Source organism: Bombus pyrosoma, linkage group LG8 (genome assembly GCF_014825855.1).
Source record: "Bombus pyrosoma isolate SC7728 linkage group LG8, ASM1482585v1, whole genome shotgun sequence".
Taxonomy (NCBI): domain Eukaryota; kingdom Metazoa; phylum Arthropoda; class Insecta; order Hymenoptera; family Apidae; genus Bombus; species Bombus pyrosoma.
In genome coordinates this window covers 7,016,032-7,030,485 of record NC_057777.1, presented here as the reverse complement: position 1 = coordinate 7,030,485, position 14,454 = coordinate 7,016,032, and the positions used below count along the sequence as shown (strand labels likewise).

Sequence of the window (14,454 nt, the reverse complement as noted above, 5' to 3'; positions counted from 1 at the left end):
GCTCCAGTTCGCTACAGCTCGGTTCACCTGTCTCCGTTTCCACTTCAATTAGGAGAGATCGACACCAACGTGTCGACCGAAACGTGTCCTGTTCCATGTTCCGTACGATCGAGTTCAGTCTCGAAAGATTCTGCCTCGTATCGTACGTTTTGATTTTAATTTTATGTTAAACAGAGAGGCTTAAACCTTCGGAGAATAGATAATGGCTACATGCACAACGATGTGTCGCACCATGGTAGATATTACGCGATGAGCACGTGTGCAACTTGAGCGTGAAACACGTGTTTCTTTCTCTTTTTTCTTCTTTTTTTTTTCCTTTCCACGGGTCCGAGTGGAAAGCGTTAAGTTCAGGCAAGTGTGTAACAAGCTTTAGCGCTAAGAAAAAAATCACAACGGTCAGAGAACGAGAGAGTAGCCTGTTCGTCGAGTGCTTCATTGACTTTCATGACAGATCTGCGCATAGTAGCGGGCTTGGGCGTCGAAGCGGAAATACATATTTTATCGGCACTGTTCGGAAGCGCCGCTTAAGAATTCGATCATCTCCGTGATCTGTTCATCGCCATCGTCATCGTTCCTACGTATGCGTATCCGCGTATGTCTTACGTTCACTCCCATTCATAAGTAGATACCAGAACACCTGCTGCTTTCGTACGAAACGGTACAATTAATCCAGAGTATCGAAGAAACGATTATTTTCTACCAGATTTATAATAATACAGTAAATTACAATAATTATATAATTTTCTATCGAATTAATCTCAGCAGATTTTTAGTTTAAATGCCGTTAGAAAAATCTGACACGTGTTAAGCCTCTGAAACGAATTAAATTTCCTAGTCATTTCTAATGTTAATTACACTTTCTGTCGTAATACTTATGATACTTTCATGGTACTTACGAACAAGGATATACATATATGTGTTATATGTGCGTTACGTGTGCGTACCTCTGTGTATGCCAGCGTATGTATGTACGTGTGCGCATGGAATAACAGCTCACGTGCGGCGTGCCAATTTTCGGGGTAATTAATGAAGAGCGACGCGGCGTCGCGTGCCCTTATCCGGACCTATGAATTAACTTTCGCTGTGGTCCTCAATTTTCTTCGTTCTTGATATTCTCCTGTCCATTGAACTCGAATATTTGTCAAGGACGCGTTTGTCGGTCACGTTCCCCGCGCGTAACCGGTTTGCCCCGTTTTAATGGTCGATTTGCAAGCGTCGAAACTTTCGACGGATCGTTTAGTCCCTTCATTAACGCGCCCTTCCGCTTTTGTTTTCGCAGGTAGTTCTATCAGCGTGCAGCACGTACTTCGACACGATCCTGTCTCAGTACGAGGAGAAGGATCCCATTGTCATAATGCGGGACGTCAAATTCTCAGACATCAAAGTCCTCGTCGAGTTCATGTACAAGGGAGAGATTAACATTGATCACGTAAGTACTATGAAGCATTTCGTGATCTAAATATATCTTTTAATATGTAACCGTATCGGCCGGATAAACGGCCACGAATTGGCCCACTGCGACTCGAGTCAGCCCTCTTTTCGTTACCAACGATCATTCCCTGTTGTCCAATTAATAGAACGAGAGGAGCTTTTTTTTAATATCTTTTACTTCGTCGTAACGAGATGTTTCAGTTGATACGATGCCGAGCATCGCTATATTTCGACTAATTTTAAGAATCGACGTTGAGTAGCATTGATCGATTTGTAAAGATACACCTGTTCCGATGTATGGCCTCTGTTATGGATCAAACGTGGCCAAATATCCGGACGCTTATCGTGCATGGGAAGAGAGTTGGACGAAGTCGTTTGAGAAACGTTGATCGGGCTTTTTCAACGAGCGGCGCTGCTCGAAATGAAAACTGATTAAAGAAATAAAGCCCGCGGAACTCTTAGCTCTTTCGCCTCTCTTCAGACTCGATTGACGACTTATTTACATCGTGGACATTTACGAGGACACTTGTATGCCGCTGACGGAGGGAAAAATGTCGCGGGGAATGGCGCGGGAACGCGGCTGGCCTCAATTTATTAATAATTGAAGACTTCTGGCTCTTCGAGGTTCGAGAATGCCGCGCTTCAAAGCGACCCGAACTTCCCATTAATCCCTGCGAGCAAAAATCCTCCCGAAGATGCAATTTGTTTTGCCGAGCGCGGTCAATCGTTTCTTCTCGTGCTCTTCGTCTTCTTCTCTCCGCGTGGTAATCGAACAAAAGAGAAGAAGAACCACTTTGTCATCGGTGAAAACCGTCGCGATGAAAATCCAATCGATAGTCCTATTAAACTGCCGCCTAATTAACGATCGAGCAGGTTTTTGGTCTTCCACGCTGATCGTATTTTAATCTCGGTGCATGTTGGTGTGCAAGTGCGTTGGTTGTTTGAACTATCGCTTGACAAGAAACGGGAAACACGCGCGGTGGAAAACGGCATTGCTCTGCAACGTTTACTCGCTAAGAAAACGATAAACCAGCGTCGACCAATGGGCACCGGTCTGTTAACACGTTTGCTCCTACCGACGCGCGTATGTTACGTCATTTTAATTATCCGCAACTTAATTACTAGACTCGCGGTAATTGAGCATTGACGCAACTATCGGATTTTTGTATTTATTTAATTATTTTAATTTAATGAAAATATTCAAGCAGATAGAAACAAGAGAGTAAATAACGAGGTCGAGAAAAGGAAAACGAGATTGTATATTTTCACGAACGCAATTAAGAAAATACCACGTGGACAAAAATTTATCTCACACGTTCATTCGATATTTCCAAAAAATCTTTGCACCTAAATTGACGGTTCTTCCGTTCCATCCTCAAACTTGAGAAATTTTCTAACGAGAAAAAAATACGATCGGGTCGTAAATAATCCTAACAGCACACTTACGAGCGACGGTATTCATTTCTCAGTGTAAGAGGTCGAACAAAGAATCCGAAAGAAAAAGCAGGCGTAGAAAATTTGACCCAATTCCTCGATAAATTCCATTCGAAATCCTAACCTTATCGCGGGACCTTAATTTCTCTCTACTATTTCAATCGCTCGTCAACATCGTCCCTAAGAAAAGCAGAGCACCATCGAATACCGAAGAAACACGGACGTGTACCGTTTCACGTGTCTCGTGCTCGTGCGAGGTGAAACGCGTGTCGCTGGATAAGAATCGGATCCAGGTTGGAAAGAGGATCCCGACAACAGCAACGGGTTCTCGTTCTTCCGTGTTTCTAGTCGTGATCAGGCAGTCGGGTTCGCTAGAGCTTTCTCCGGCTTGGCCACGTTTTACCTGCGAAAAATCCGGCTCTGGTGAAAATCTGTGCACGGCGTATGGAACGCGGGGCACATCGAAGTTGTTCGATCGTGGTCGGTAAATGAGCTTTGGCTGTCGTTGATCGGATTTGCGCGAGGTCGGGGCCGTGCGCGTGTTTTTTTTTTCAGCGCCAGGCAAGCTGAAACGAAAGCGGGAATGGCGCCTATGGTGGTGACGGTCGTTTCTGAAATACACATTATCCGCTGCCGGAGACGCTGACCCACATAAGCATTTTTCCAATTCCGTTCGTGGCTGATAGAAAGCCGCGGAGAACCGTTTGTAGAAAGTTCTCATATTATTTAGCATTCTCTCGGTCGCTCTGTTATTATCGCAGCGAAAATTGGCAAATAATAATCGGACCTATTCCAACGAGGCGTCCAGTTGGCCCGATACAAACCGTTATATCGGATTTTTCCTTCTCTGTCTCGTAGCCGCGGCGATCCGATTCATTATTCGCTGCCACGAATCCCGGCTTTCGATCGAACAGATTCGGCTGCTACGAGTATGCCCCGGACAGGGCAAATTGAAGCGGCCAGGATTAATGGAATTACTAATTTTTACTTGTGCCGCGCGATCGCTTTTTCCTACGGCTTTTCGAGAACGAACGGAGCAGAGGTAATTAGATTTACTTAGCTCTGCAGCTGGACGAATTTCTTACCGCGTTCGACTCCTCTCCTACATCTGTATCTGTGTACTGTAAAGGGTGTTCCAGAAAATTGGGTGGGAAATTTCAGAATTCGTCCAGAAGCCAGATCGATCGATTCCGTTAATTGAATAACAAAGATAAAACGACGACGTGGCAAACGCTATTGTTTTATTTTTAGTTGGACAAATATTCCTTTCCGAGCCTGCTGAAACTGAATTTCGTGTCAATTTAATGCAATTTAAAAAATCGATTAGAATTTTGAAAGTCGATCGGTTTGCATTTCGCGTGACTCTAAAGTTCGACAACAATTTTCTGGCGCACCCCTGTAGACATGCTACCCTGTAGACTTGGACGAAGGAACTTCCGGGAACGTTCCACGCGAGAACAAGAAAATACGTGGAAGCTCGTGCCAAAAACGCTGAAACGACGCGCTTCGTACATTATACCATTTATGCTCGTTTCCTGGAATCACCGCGGAAATATTGAAAGCGGATCGGTTAAAAATATTGCTGCTGGTAACTCTTGCCAGGAATGGTTAAACCACTCAGGCTTAACGTCGGCCGAAACGAGAGGGAACTCTACTTACCTTGATTAGTCGGAGAATATCGAGGATATCTACCATGTACCTTTCTTCTTACGCGGATTTAGTGTCTCTTTATTTTACTATACATACAAGACATTTCAGAAAATTGATGCGAAACTCTTGAAGCACGTACCACTCATAGAAACAAGCGTGTTCGATACCAACTTTCTGAAACGTGTACATATATCTTTAAACAAGGTTCGAAATGTTAGCAACACGATCGAAATCGCGGACTAAAACTCTGACTGACAGCCTCTGAAAGGATTAAACGACAAAGAGCAGCTTTCCTCCTCGACAAAGAAAGCTCTGCATCTTTTGAAGATGGGATTCGTTCCTGTTTGCTAGATTGATTAAAATCGCGATGCGTCGATGTTTCAGACGAGATTGTCGTCCCTGCTGAAAACCGCGGAGGATTTGCATATCAAGGGCCTGGCCGAGGTGAGCTGGCGTAGCGATTCCACGCAAAATGATCTAGGAAACAGCGGTCACAGTCCCGGCGCGGCGACTCCAGGTGTCGAGACGGTCCTCAGGGAAGGTGACGCCGACGAACCACCACCTCCGAAACAAAGACGCAGAGGGCGTCCGCCTCTGGACGACCCACCCTCGGCTCACGACGTTTTCACACCGAAAATTACATGTATCACCGGAAATGTACGTCAAGTATGGTTCATTTTAGCGTTCCATTTATCGCAATATGTCCATCAAACGAAGAGACTGCTAGAACAAGGAGGCAGAGCCCTACTTTCCAGTAATTCGAATAAACCAACAGAAATCAATTTAAAGTCAGTCAAAATCATATTACAGACATTTTCGAACGTGCTACAATTTCGCGATCGATTGATATTCAAATATGAATACGAGAGCTACATTTTCTCTCTTTTATCTTCTGCTAAATATAATTTAAATATCGGAGCTGGATCCTTGTTACTGCAAACCCTTCGATCGTTGTTGATTGAACGATCCTAAACGTTCTTCGTCTTTCTCTTTTTTTTTTTCATATTTATACCGATTCAGATATGCCTCTCGTTCTTCCAAAAATAATTGAAAGATAATTTTATCACATCTTGTGAATTTTCCAACAGATATTTTATGCTACGGAAATGGATAGCCATTCATCGTACAATTAAACATCAATTAATGAAGATCGTAACACTCGGCGATTAAGAATTGATTAACAACGATATAAAGAAATGATTAGCATATTGAACGTAGAGACCAAACACAGAGAGAAACTAGTATTTCGTGAAATATCGTAAAAAGATTGAGGCGTATCGGAATTAATCTCTCCGTCACATCGATCGCAATCGACAGTTACATAGCGGTTATCTGTTTGACGCGTGTATTTCAAACGTTCTCGATTTCCCAGGAGGAAATGATGAGCGAGGGCGGTGACCACGAGAGTTGGGACGACGAAATGATGATGAATGAAAATAACGAAACGCCACTGCCGGTGGTAAGGATAGCTTCTTCACCTTTTTTTTCTTTTTTCTTTTTCATTACATACTTGATATACGATCGCTTTGGTAAACGCCCTACGATGATATTTTAACAAGCTCTGTGTATCGTCGTGCTTTGCAGCTATCGTACATGTCGAAGGATGACAACGCATCCGACCAGGAAAAGAAAGGTACGTGACTTGGTCGATCGAACAAAAGTAGTCGCGATTAGGCGTTACTCCGGAGGACGATACTACACAGACACACGTTCTATGCAGAGGTGCGCGTCCTGTTCGGTAGGCGCGAAGAATTTAACGTGGTTTGATTTTGCTGCAGCGCCTACCACTCCCTCGAATTCCAACGCCACGAACCTATCGATCCCCGAGCAATTCCGAGACGTCGTGAAGATGAACGATTACCTGACGACGGGACGCCGCCAAGAGTTCTGGGAGGAGCCGTTCACGCGACGCGTTATGGATGCCATTAAGAGCAAAGAACTGGAAATGAAGACTGCTGCCGAGATACTTGGCGTGTCTTATGGAACCCTCTACGGCAGATATCGCGACAGTTATGGTTGCCTTAAACATCCGTATAGGTAATGGAGAACAGACTTGACGGTTTTTGATTGCCTTTGTCGCGACCGGTTACTGCTTTCTTCCTGCTTTATGACCGTATCGCGTTTATGCATTGTATTTAAAGCGAGCGAGCGCACGCTCGTAACCTCGTAACTCTTTACCTTTCGAGAGAGTTTTCATTTCGAATCGTGAAAATCGCGAACACGAAGGTACGAGGAAAGAAAACAGAAATTTTCCTGGGAATAAATTTGAGACGCGTGCTAGGTGAAATCGTGCATTAACCTGCTTTCGTCGGCTTCGTTTTTACGCTGCTCTGTTCGAAGCAGACTTTTTCTTCCTCCTCGTCTTCTCCCTTTTTCTTTCAATTACTTTAACAGGCAAGAATTTAAGCTTGAAATAATTACGATAATAAAAATCTGTTACAGAGTAAGGGACTTTTGGTCAGAACCTGGGCCAGCGGAAGTGTTAGCCAAACTACGAAGGAAAGAGATCACGTTGTTCCGCGCAGCCGAGTTCCTTAACGTGACCGTCCACACGTTGGCAACCTATTTGTCAACGCTACAGGGTCCAGACAGGATTTCGCTGGCCGGTGACTTGAGCGTTGCGTCGGGCGCCATCGACGGCAATAACGAGACTCCGGAGAACAACGAGTCGGTGAACGATATCCTGCAGAAGATCAACGCGAACGCGGCCACGACAGCGACACCGACAACCTCGACTCCCATCAAGAGAGAGGGAGGCGGCTACATCGAGGTACCGACGCCCGTCCCAAAGCCAGCAACCTCGGTGCTCGAAAACAACCCAGATATCACGATCGTGAAAACAGAAGGCATGCCCCGCAAACGGGAGTACGCGAAAGTTTCGAACACGGAGAACAACAACGCGAAACTGATGAGCGGCGGCGCTGTTAGCGAGGTGACGCAACAACAGCAACAACAACAACAGCAAAAGATCACCGATCCGTTGTCGTTGAACAACGACAACAGCAAACCCTAACTATTCAGGCCTTATCTGCAACCGGCGAATCCCCGTGCACCGAGCGCTAACTACAGATCCGAGCTGTGCCCTCGCAGATTCTATTCGAACGTGTTTACTCGCTTCCTCACGAATTTTCATTTGAAGTAGAAGAAGATGAAGATGAAGAAGAAGGTGAAACGCGTCGCGCTGTCCGTGTTAATAATTATTTGTCGTCGTGACGTCGTCGTCGCAGCCTTGGCCCGTTCGTTGACGCTCCACGCACGCCAGCCCACGCCAGCAAAATTGTAGCTTTAGACAATCTCGCGTGTACGATCGTCGTCGTGGCATAGGTTGGAGTTGCGTCGACAGCAGGTGAAACTGTCGCGAGTAAACAGGAAACAAGAAAGAAAAAGGACGTTATTAGCGAGAGTTATATCGAGGGATATATTGAATGCGGAGTCGACTTATTTTCGACGAAGGAGCTTGCGAAGCGAAGGGCTTGTTGTGTTCGGTGGTCCTGCCTTTGGATCCGGTTCGATTCTATCCCATTGCATGGGAGCAACGCCTGCCGCATATATTTTCCGAGTAAAACGAACAGAGTGCGTCGAAACTAGAGAACGATTCCTTCTTAAGAGTTAGTACCTAGCGATACGGTTCTTCGTTACTTCAAAATTGGTTCGCTTTAAATCCAAAGTCAGTAGCGATTATCGAGATCGTGTTTGGCCTTCGTGACAAGGAACAAACAAAATGAGAAACAGAAAAACTAGGACTAAAAAGAAAGGGAAAAAACACGCAAAAAAGAAAGAATGAAGAAAAGAGATGAATGAAAGAAAGAAAGAAAGAAAGAAAGAAAGAAAGAAAGAAAGAAACGTGTAATAAAGTTCAATCGAAGTTCCTTTTGAATAACGATGTAGGGTGTATCGCGAAAAGAATGCCTAGACTATTTTCTGCCGCATGTGTCTGTATGGTAGCACGTAAAGAGCGACAATATTATTCACCCGTAGACCCGTCAGTATAGCGATCCCAGAGTGACAGTTCTTCGAGAATAGATGTTTCTCGTGCGATCATCGTTTTAAACAAACATTGCACGAGCGTATATTTCAGCGGTATATTGAAAATACACTTTTGCAACGGGAGCCTTAAATCGTTCGAGCGTTAGAAATCTTTTACAGATGCGATTCGCCGAGATTATAATTTGTAGCATATATCATTTTTTGTCGAAGCATATCGGCCAATGACGAATTTCGCACTTGTGTTTTCTGTTTCGAACGATTTGATTTGTACATTTCAAGGCATGCCTTCTCAAGGACGATCTTCTGCTAAACGAATCCTCGTTTAAATATATAGAACGTTAGAAAAATCGGGATTCGATCCGTTAAGGAGGAAACGGTACAATTCTATTCTCCTTGTTTCTTTCGCTCACTTTCTGTCTCTCCCTCTCTCCCTCTCTCTCTCTCTTCTCTCTCTCTCTCTCTGACTCCCTTTCTCACTTTGTATTTACGACAGTATATACAATTTATCGCATCTATAGATGATATTTTTTTAGAAACCTCGTTTAAGTATATTATATATGCGCGAGCTTTTTTTTTCCTCCTTTTTTGTTTCCTTTTTTAAATTTTTTATTTTCTTTTTTTTTATGTATATATAAATTAAGTTGTTGACGTCTTAAATGGCTTTTATATAAGCAATGATTGCTGATCGATATCAAATATCACTTAAAAAGGAAATACACGCATAACGTCCATTGTAAATATCGGTGCAATAGTAAGACCTGAAATTAATATTATTTGCCACAAAGTGTGCGTCTAATCGCTATTTTAAAGGGAAGAAAAAGCAAAGCAGAAATGGGGAAACGAAGAAGGGACATGCTGTTTTTAGCGTCGTGCAATCGCATTCAAATCTATATTGCTTTGCAAAAGCGGGGATGAAAGAAACGAATGGAAATAAGAACGGGGAAGATAAAAGAAAAAGGTGTATCGATGCGACTATTTTGGGCCGATCGATCGATGATGCCTTGTTGGTGCGCGCCTACTTGCGAGAAACTTGCGAAAAACTTGCGTTTAAACTCGTAAGAAAAACAAATTGTTCGTTGGCGTCGTGTCTACGCGTAGCTAGACATGAAGAAGAGCGAAAAAAAAAAACAAAGTTGCATGTGCGCACGATTTAAACCGTACTACATGAGACATTTCGACTGGGAAAAGATACGAGTATTCCTGTCCGCTGAAGGCGACAAAAAACAAACAAACAAACAAAAACACTAAGTAAGAAGTAATAGTATAGTAGAGGTATTCTCGATATGATATTTTTCGACGATATAAGACTTAGTTATGTTGAGAGGACTTATGCAGAGAGGGTACTTGTAAAGTAATCCAGAGGAAAAAATGGTGTAATTTGTGAAAAGAAAAGCCGGACGCACAGGAAGAAACACACAGTGTCATAGAGGAGGGTTAGCGACGAGGAGAGGATTGAAACGAAAGAAAAAAGTGGTACTGTGAAATGTGTACATACAGAAGCGTAGGTTAAATAGAGCGATCGAATGCGTGGAAACGTGAGCACGCAAAGAATATTATATATATATATCTCTTTTTCTCTAGAGGAAATTCTAAAATCGACTGACTATTAATGATAAAGATGATGTTTAAATGATTAACTGCTCCATGAGCATGGGAGAAATAGCGTTATACGTTCGACGAGGATCACTAGTATTTTCCGAAATGAAAACAAGTTGTTTTACGTTTTCTGTTTTTTTCTCTTTTTCTTTTTTGTTTTTAGTAAATATATATATATATATATATATATGTGTGTGTATATATATATATATACATATATTGTATTGTTTAACTCTGTTGGAATCAAGAACAGAGGATAATCTTTCTGATTACTTTACGAGTGCTCTGGACCGACCATTTTACCACGTATAAGTATCAATTTTATACGATAACTTTGCACCGTTCGATATTTTTATTCGTAAACTATGGGACACCATCGATGATATAGATCTGTTCATCCTCCCATTCATTAATTTAACTCTCCTCGTATTTCATGATATCTTTCTAAATCTCTTCTCCAATCCTCTCTATCTCTTTCTTCCTCATTCCCTCTCCCTTACTCTGTCGTTCATTATTATTATTATTACTATTACTATTATTATTATTATTATTATTATTATCATCATCATCATCATCATCTTCATCATCATCATCGTTATTATTAATATTATTATTATTATTAATATTAATATTAATATTATTATTATTATTATTATTATTATTATTATTATTGTTACTTTTTCCTTTTTTAAGTAAAGTAAGACTAAGACATACCAAATGAGAAATGTAAGGACAAGTTTTGTTAGGTTAGTACTATCGCATATCAAGAACGCAAGAATATATGCGCCTGAAGCAGTTGTATTGCCTATACACGTCCCGGTGAAACGTAGCTGGGGCGCACGAGACCATTTTTACTCTAGCAAGAGTATACGACTAGAAGTATTAATATTTAATATTAATAATCAACGCGGATTGTCCAGAATGGATGGTCATGTTTTTGAGGATCAACATCGAGCCATTTTGAACAAAAAGAAACAAACGAATTTAAAAGGAAGTCAAGAAAGATAAAAAAAAAAAAAATTCATCAGACAAAGGAGTTCGATGTTTCTATTTCTTTTTTCTTTTTGTTTGTTTAATTTTCTCAATCGATCGTTGATTTTTGTTGTTTCGGTTTCATTTTTGTTTTCTATCGGCCAATTGATCCTTGGAAAAATTACCTACTCTTTTTACCGTCCATACGGACACCAAGTTTAACGTTAGTCTTTTTCTTTTTCTTTTTTTGCAACGTCTCTTTTATCTTTTATTCTAATCGAAATGCGATCATGTTCTTTTTAAAAACGAATCTTCTTCGCGAGAGTACAAATTACAATGGGACTTTTGTTAACCCTGTTGGTGCCGTGGACGCTTTTGAAAAAAAAGGAAACGTTTCACGTGTTTTGTCCTGCCCGTCTTTGCATCGCGTCTCTTATCCTTCGTTTTTAGGCACCAAGACGGTTAACGATTATCTTCTTACGATTATTATTAGACGAAATCGTCGATTCGTTTAATAAATATATATATATATATTTTCTTTATTATCTTTTTTCGTTTAACGAAGAGATCGCGCGTATGCCAAACCGTACGTCTCAAAGACTGATGGCCATTCATTTGGAGGTTCTTGTAATGGTAATCTCACGCCGCGCGACCTTGTAAACCGTCGACAAATCGCCGGAGTACATCGACATTGTATGAGAAGACAGGACAAGACTAGCCTATTATTGGCGAACGATGCCCAATCGCCGTGCGCATCGTACAATGAGACTAAAAAATTGATATCATAATTATGTGTCGTTTGATATAAACGAGTAATGAATATAGTATGTATCATCGTTTTATACACAACCTAATTATATCTACGTACACTATGTACATTCCTAGTATACACTATGTCACTGTCACACACATTTGCATTACACGCGCATTAACAAAAAGAAAAAAACGCATGGACCTATTGTATACGTGTACGCGCGTGTGCATCCGCACGCACAAAGAGCGTGTACGCGTGCGTATGCACGGACGCGCACGCAGAGACACAATACACATATGAATATATTTATAATAATTATATAGCTATTCCAAAACGGACCACCGCGACATCGACGTACGAAGATCATTTTAAACAAAAATACAAATACAAACGAGATAGAAGAAATGAAAGGAAAATAAACAAAAAAGAAAAAAAAAAGAAAGAAAACCGGGGGAAAAGAAGTATATGAGGAACTCTTAATCGACGATATTTAAATGCGTATTAAAATTAACGATCGTCGGTTAAAATTAACCAGCGTTACGTTTCGTTGTTAAGAGAACAGCATCGCCGTTATCAGTGTCTCATGTATAACAACGCAATCGAGTCTCTGTCAATTTTACAAATACACACGAAAATTCCCGAGTGTATACATGTATACAAGGAGAATAATGAAGAAGTTAAAAAAAAAAAAATGAAAAACAAAATGTAATAAAACACGCATGTATAGCAAAAGAGGTTGTTACACTTAAGCACAATAGAGAAGACAAAGTATATGAGTATAGTTTTACACGAAGGCTTCATCGCCCGTTTAGTTTTATACCTGAGACACGAAGAAAAGGCTGAAACGGTTAGACGATAAAAACAGTTCGAAACCCCTCTGTTCTGCGTTCTCGTTCTTTCTCTCTCTGCTGTCCGTAAGAATCGAAAAGTAAAAACAGAAAAAAAAAAAAGATACAAAACGAAACGAAATCAGATTTTTGTTTTTCTCTTTTACCGATGGCGAATTATCGTCATATGCCCGACCATCGCGTATACATACACGCGCGCGTTACGCGCATGCGCATTCGTAACGCATCCGTTTCGTACAGGAAACTTCCTCTTCCACTGCCCATTTGTCTCCTTTTTCTGTTTTCTCTTTCTTTCTCAAAGTTTACATCAATTTGGTTTAGTTTAATTAGTACTATGTATACACAGAAATATTTTGAAAATCATCGGAGAATGCGATGACGGATACCACCGATCGATCGATGGAGCGACATCGCATTCTCGTTTCCACGAAGTATCATTTCTCATTAGCCAAAGTTTAGAATTTGCGTTCATTACCTGTAATTCTTTTTCTTGCACGAACCACAGCTGCTTGCTTTATTCCTTTCATTTTCTCTCCCTGTTCCTTTATCGTTCTACCTATCTCCTTTCCTCTTTTTTACATTCATACACATGGACACAGGACATATATGTTTGACATATTATTATATTTACTATTATTTTAATTATAATTTCCCAGGAGTATATATTATCTTTAATAATCGTGGTAATTTTTAGACTAGAAAAACATTATATTAGCGGATAGAGATTAAAGTATACATAAAAAATAAAGTAAATATATATATATAAATATATATATTATATATATATATATTGATAAAAAATATTGAGATCGTAATTAGAAATTGGGTCGAGTGCATACAATGCTGAAAGACGATAATGATAATGGTATTTACGCGTAAGGATGTTAAAAGGTCGAGCAGATGGATTAAAAGCGGTCTTGGCTAATGTTGGCCAAGCTGCTCGCAGAGAATATTCAATGATTGAACAAAAAAAAGTAAATGTAAATGTTTGTAAACAAATTATGAAACATTATTTGTTCAGTGCCTACATATTTACACAGTAACAATAAAGATGAAGATTAGCGAACATTCTTTTGTCTCTTTTTTCACCAAGAAGAATGATAACGATTTCGATCCAGATCGATCGGAACCGCAAGTTGCCGCAAAAGCGATCCGTCAAACTATAACGAACCGATCGTTAAAAACTACCGCAATGCGAACGATCGTTTTCTAACAGTATTTTTATATAACTGATATGCATCTTGACATTAAAAATAAATGAGTGAAAAACTGTGTCTTCTTTCGTAGCCTGGAATATAACGTCTGCGGATTTAAATTACAATCTAAAGTTACTGTCATCGCGCGGAGAGATCAAAGATATTCAGTTAATACAAACATATCCTGATACGGCATTCGTTTCATCTCGATTCGTTCTTTTGTCTAAGAATTAAATTTGAAACACTTTCGTTACCAATATCTAGTAAAAGCTTAACAAAGCTGTTTCAAAACTCAGAAAATGGTAATTTAAATATTTTTGGTACAAACAGAATGTACTAATTTACGCTTTACAATTTTTTACATTTACAAATTTTTAAACCATTTATAAATTTTATGGTCACCTTATATTATTCGATCACTAATTCAAGTATTTTTTCATTGGAAACGCTCAAAATCGATCACTGTATGTTTTATTGGAATCGTATTATCTACTTACCTACATATATTTGTGAATACAGGCCCAAGTGTAGAGGCACCATCCCCACCATCGGGCCCTTTGGTAGCGATCGTTAGTCACAGTGAAAT

General features: G+C 40.5%; 1 protein-coding gene across 5 annotated transcripts in view; it reads left to right on the top strand.

Moving 5' to 3' along the window:
- Window positions 1-13,738, top strand: part of LOC122569931 — an 81,393-nt gene extending 67,655 nt beyond the window's left edge. For all 5 annotated transcript variants that reach the window (XM_043731610.1, XM_043731606.1, XM_043731607.1 and 2 more), the window contains 6 exons: window positions 1,280-1,429; window positions 4,900-5,172; window positions 5,888-5,974; window positions 6,100-6,148; window positions 6,294-6,552; window positions 6,958-13,738. In XM_043731610.1, the coding sequence (XP_043587545.1) occupies window positions 1,280-1,429; window positions 4,900-5,172; window positions 5,888-5,974; window positions 6,100-6,148; window positions 6,294-6,552; window positions 6,958-7,528 (1,389 nt within the window). In that variant the 3' untranslated portion in view covers window positions 7,529-13,738. The remainder of the gene's footprint in view (window positions 1-1,279; window positions 1,430-4,899; window positions 5,173-5,887; window positions 5,975-6,099; window positions 6,149-6,293; window positions 6,553-6,957) is intronic.
- Window positions 13,739-14,454: the final 716 nt, after the last annotated feature.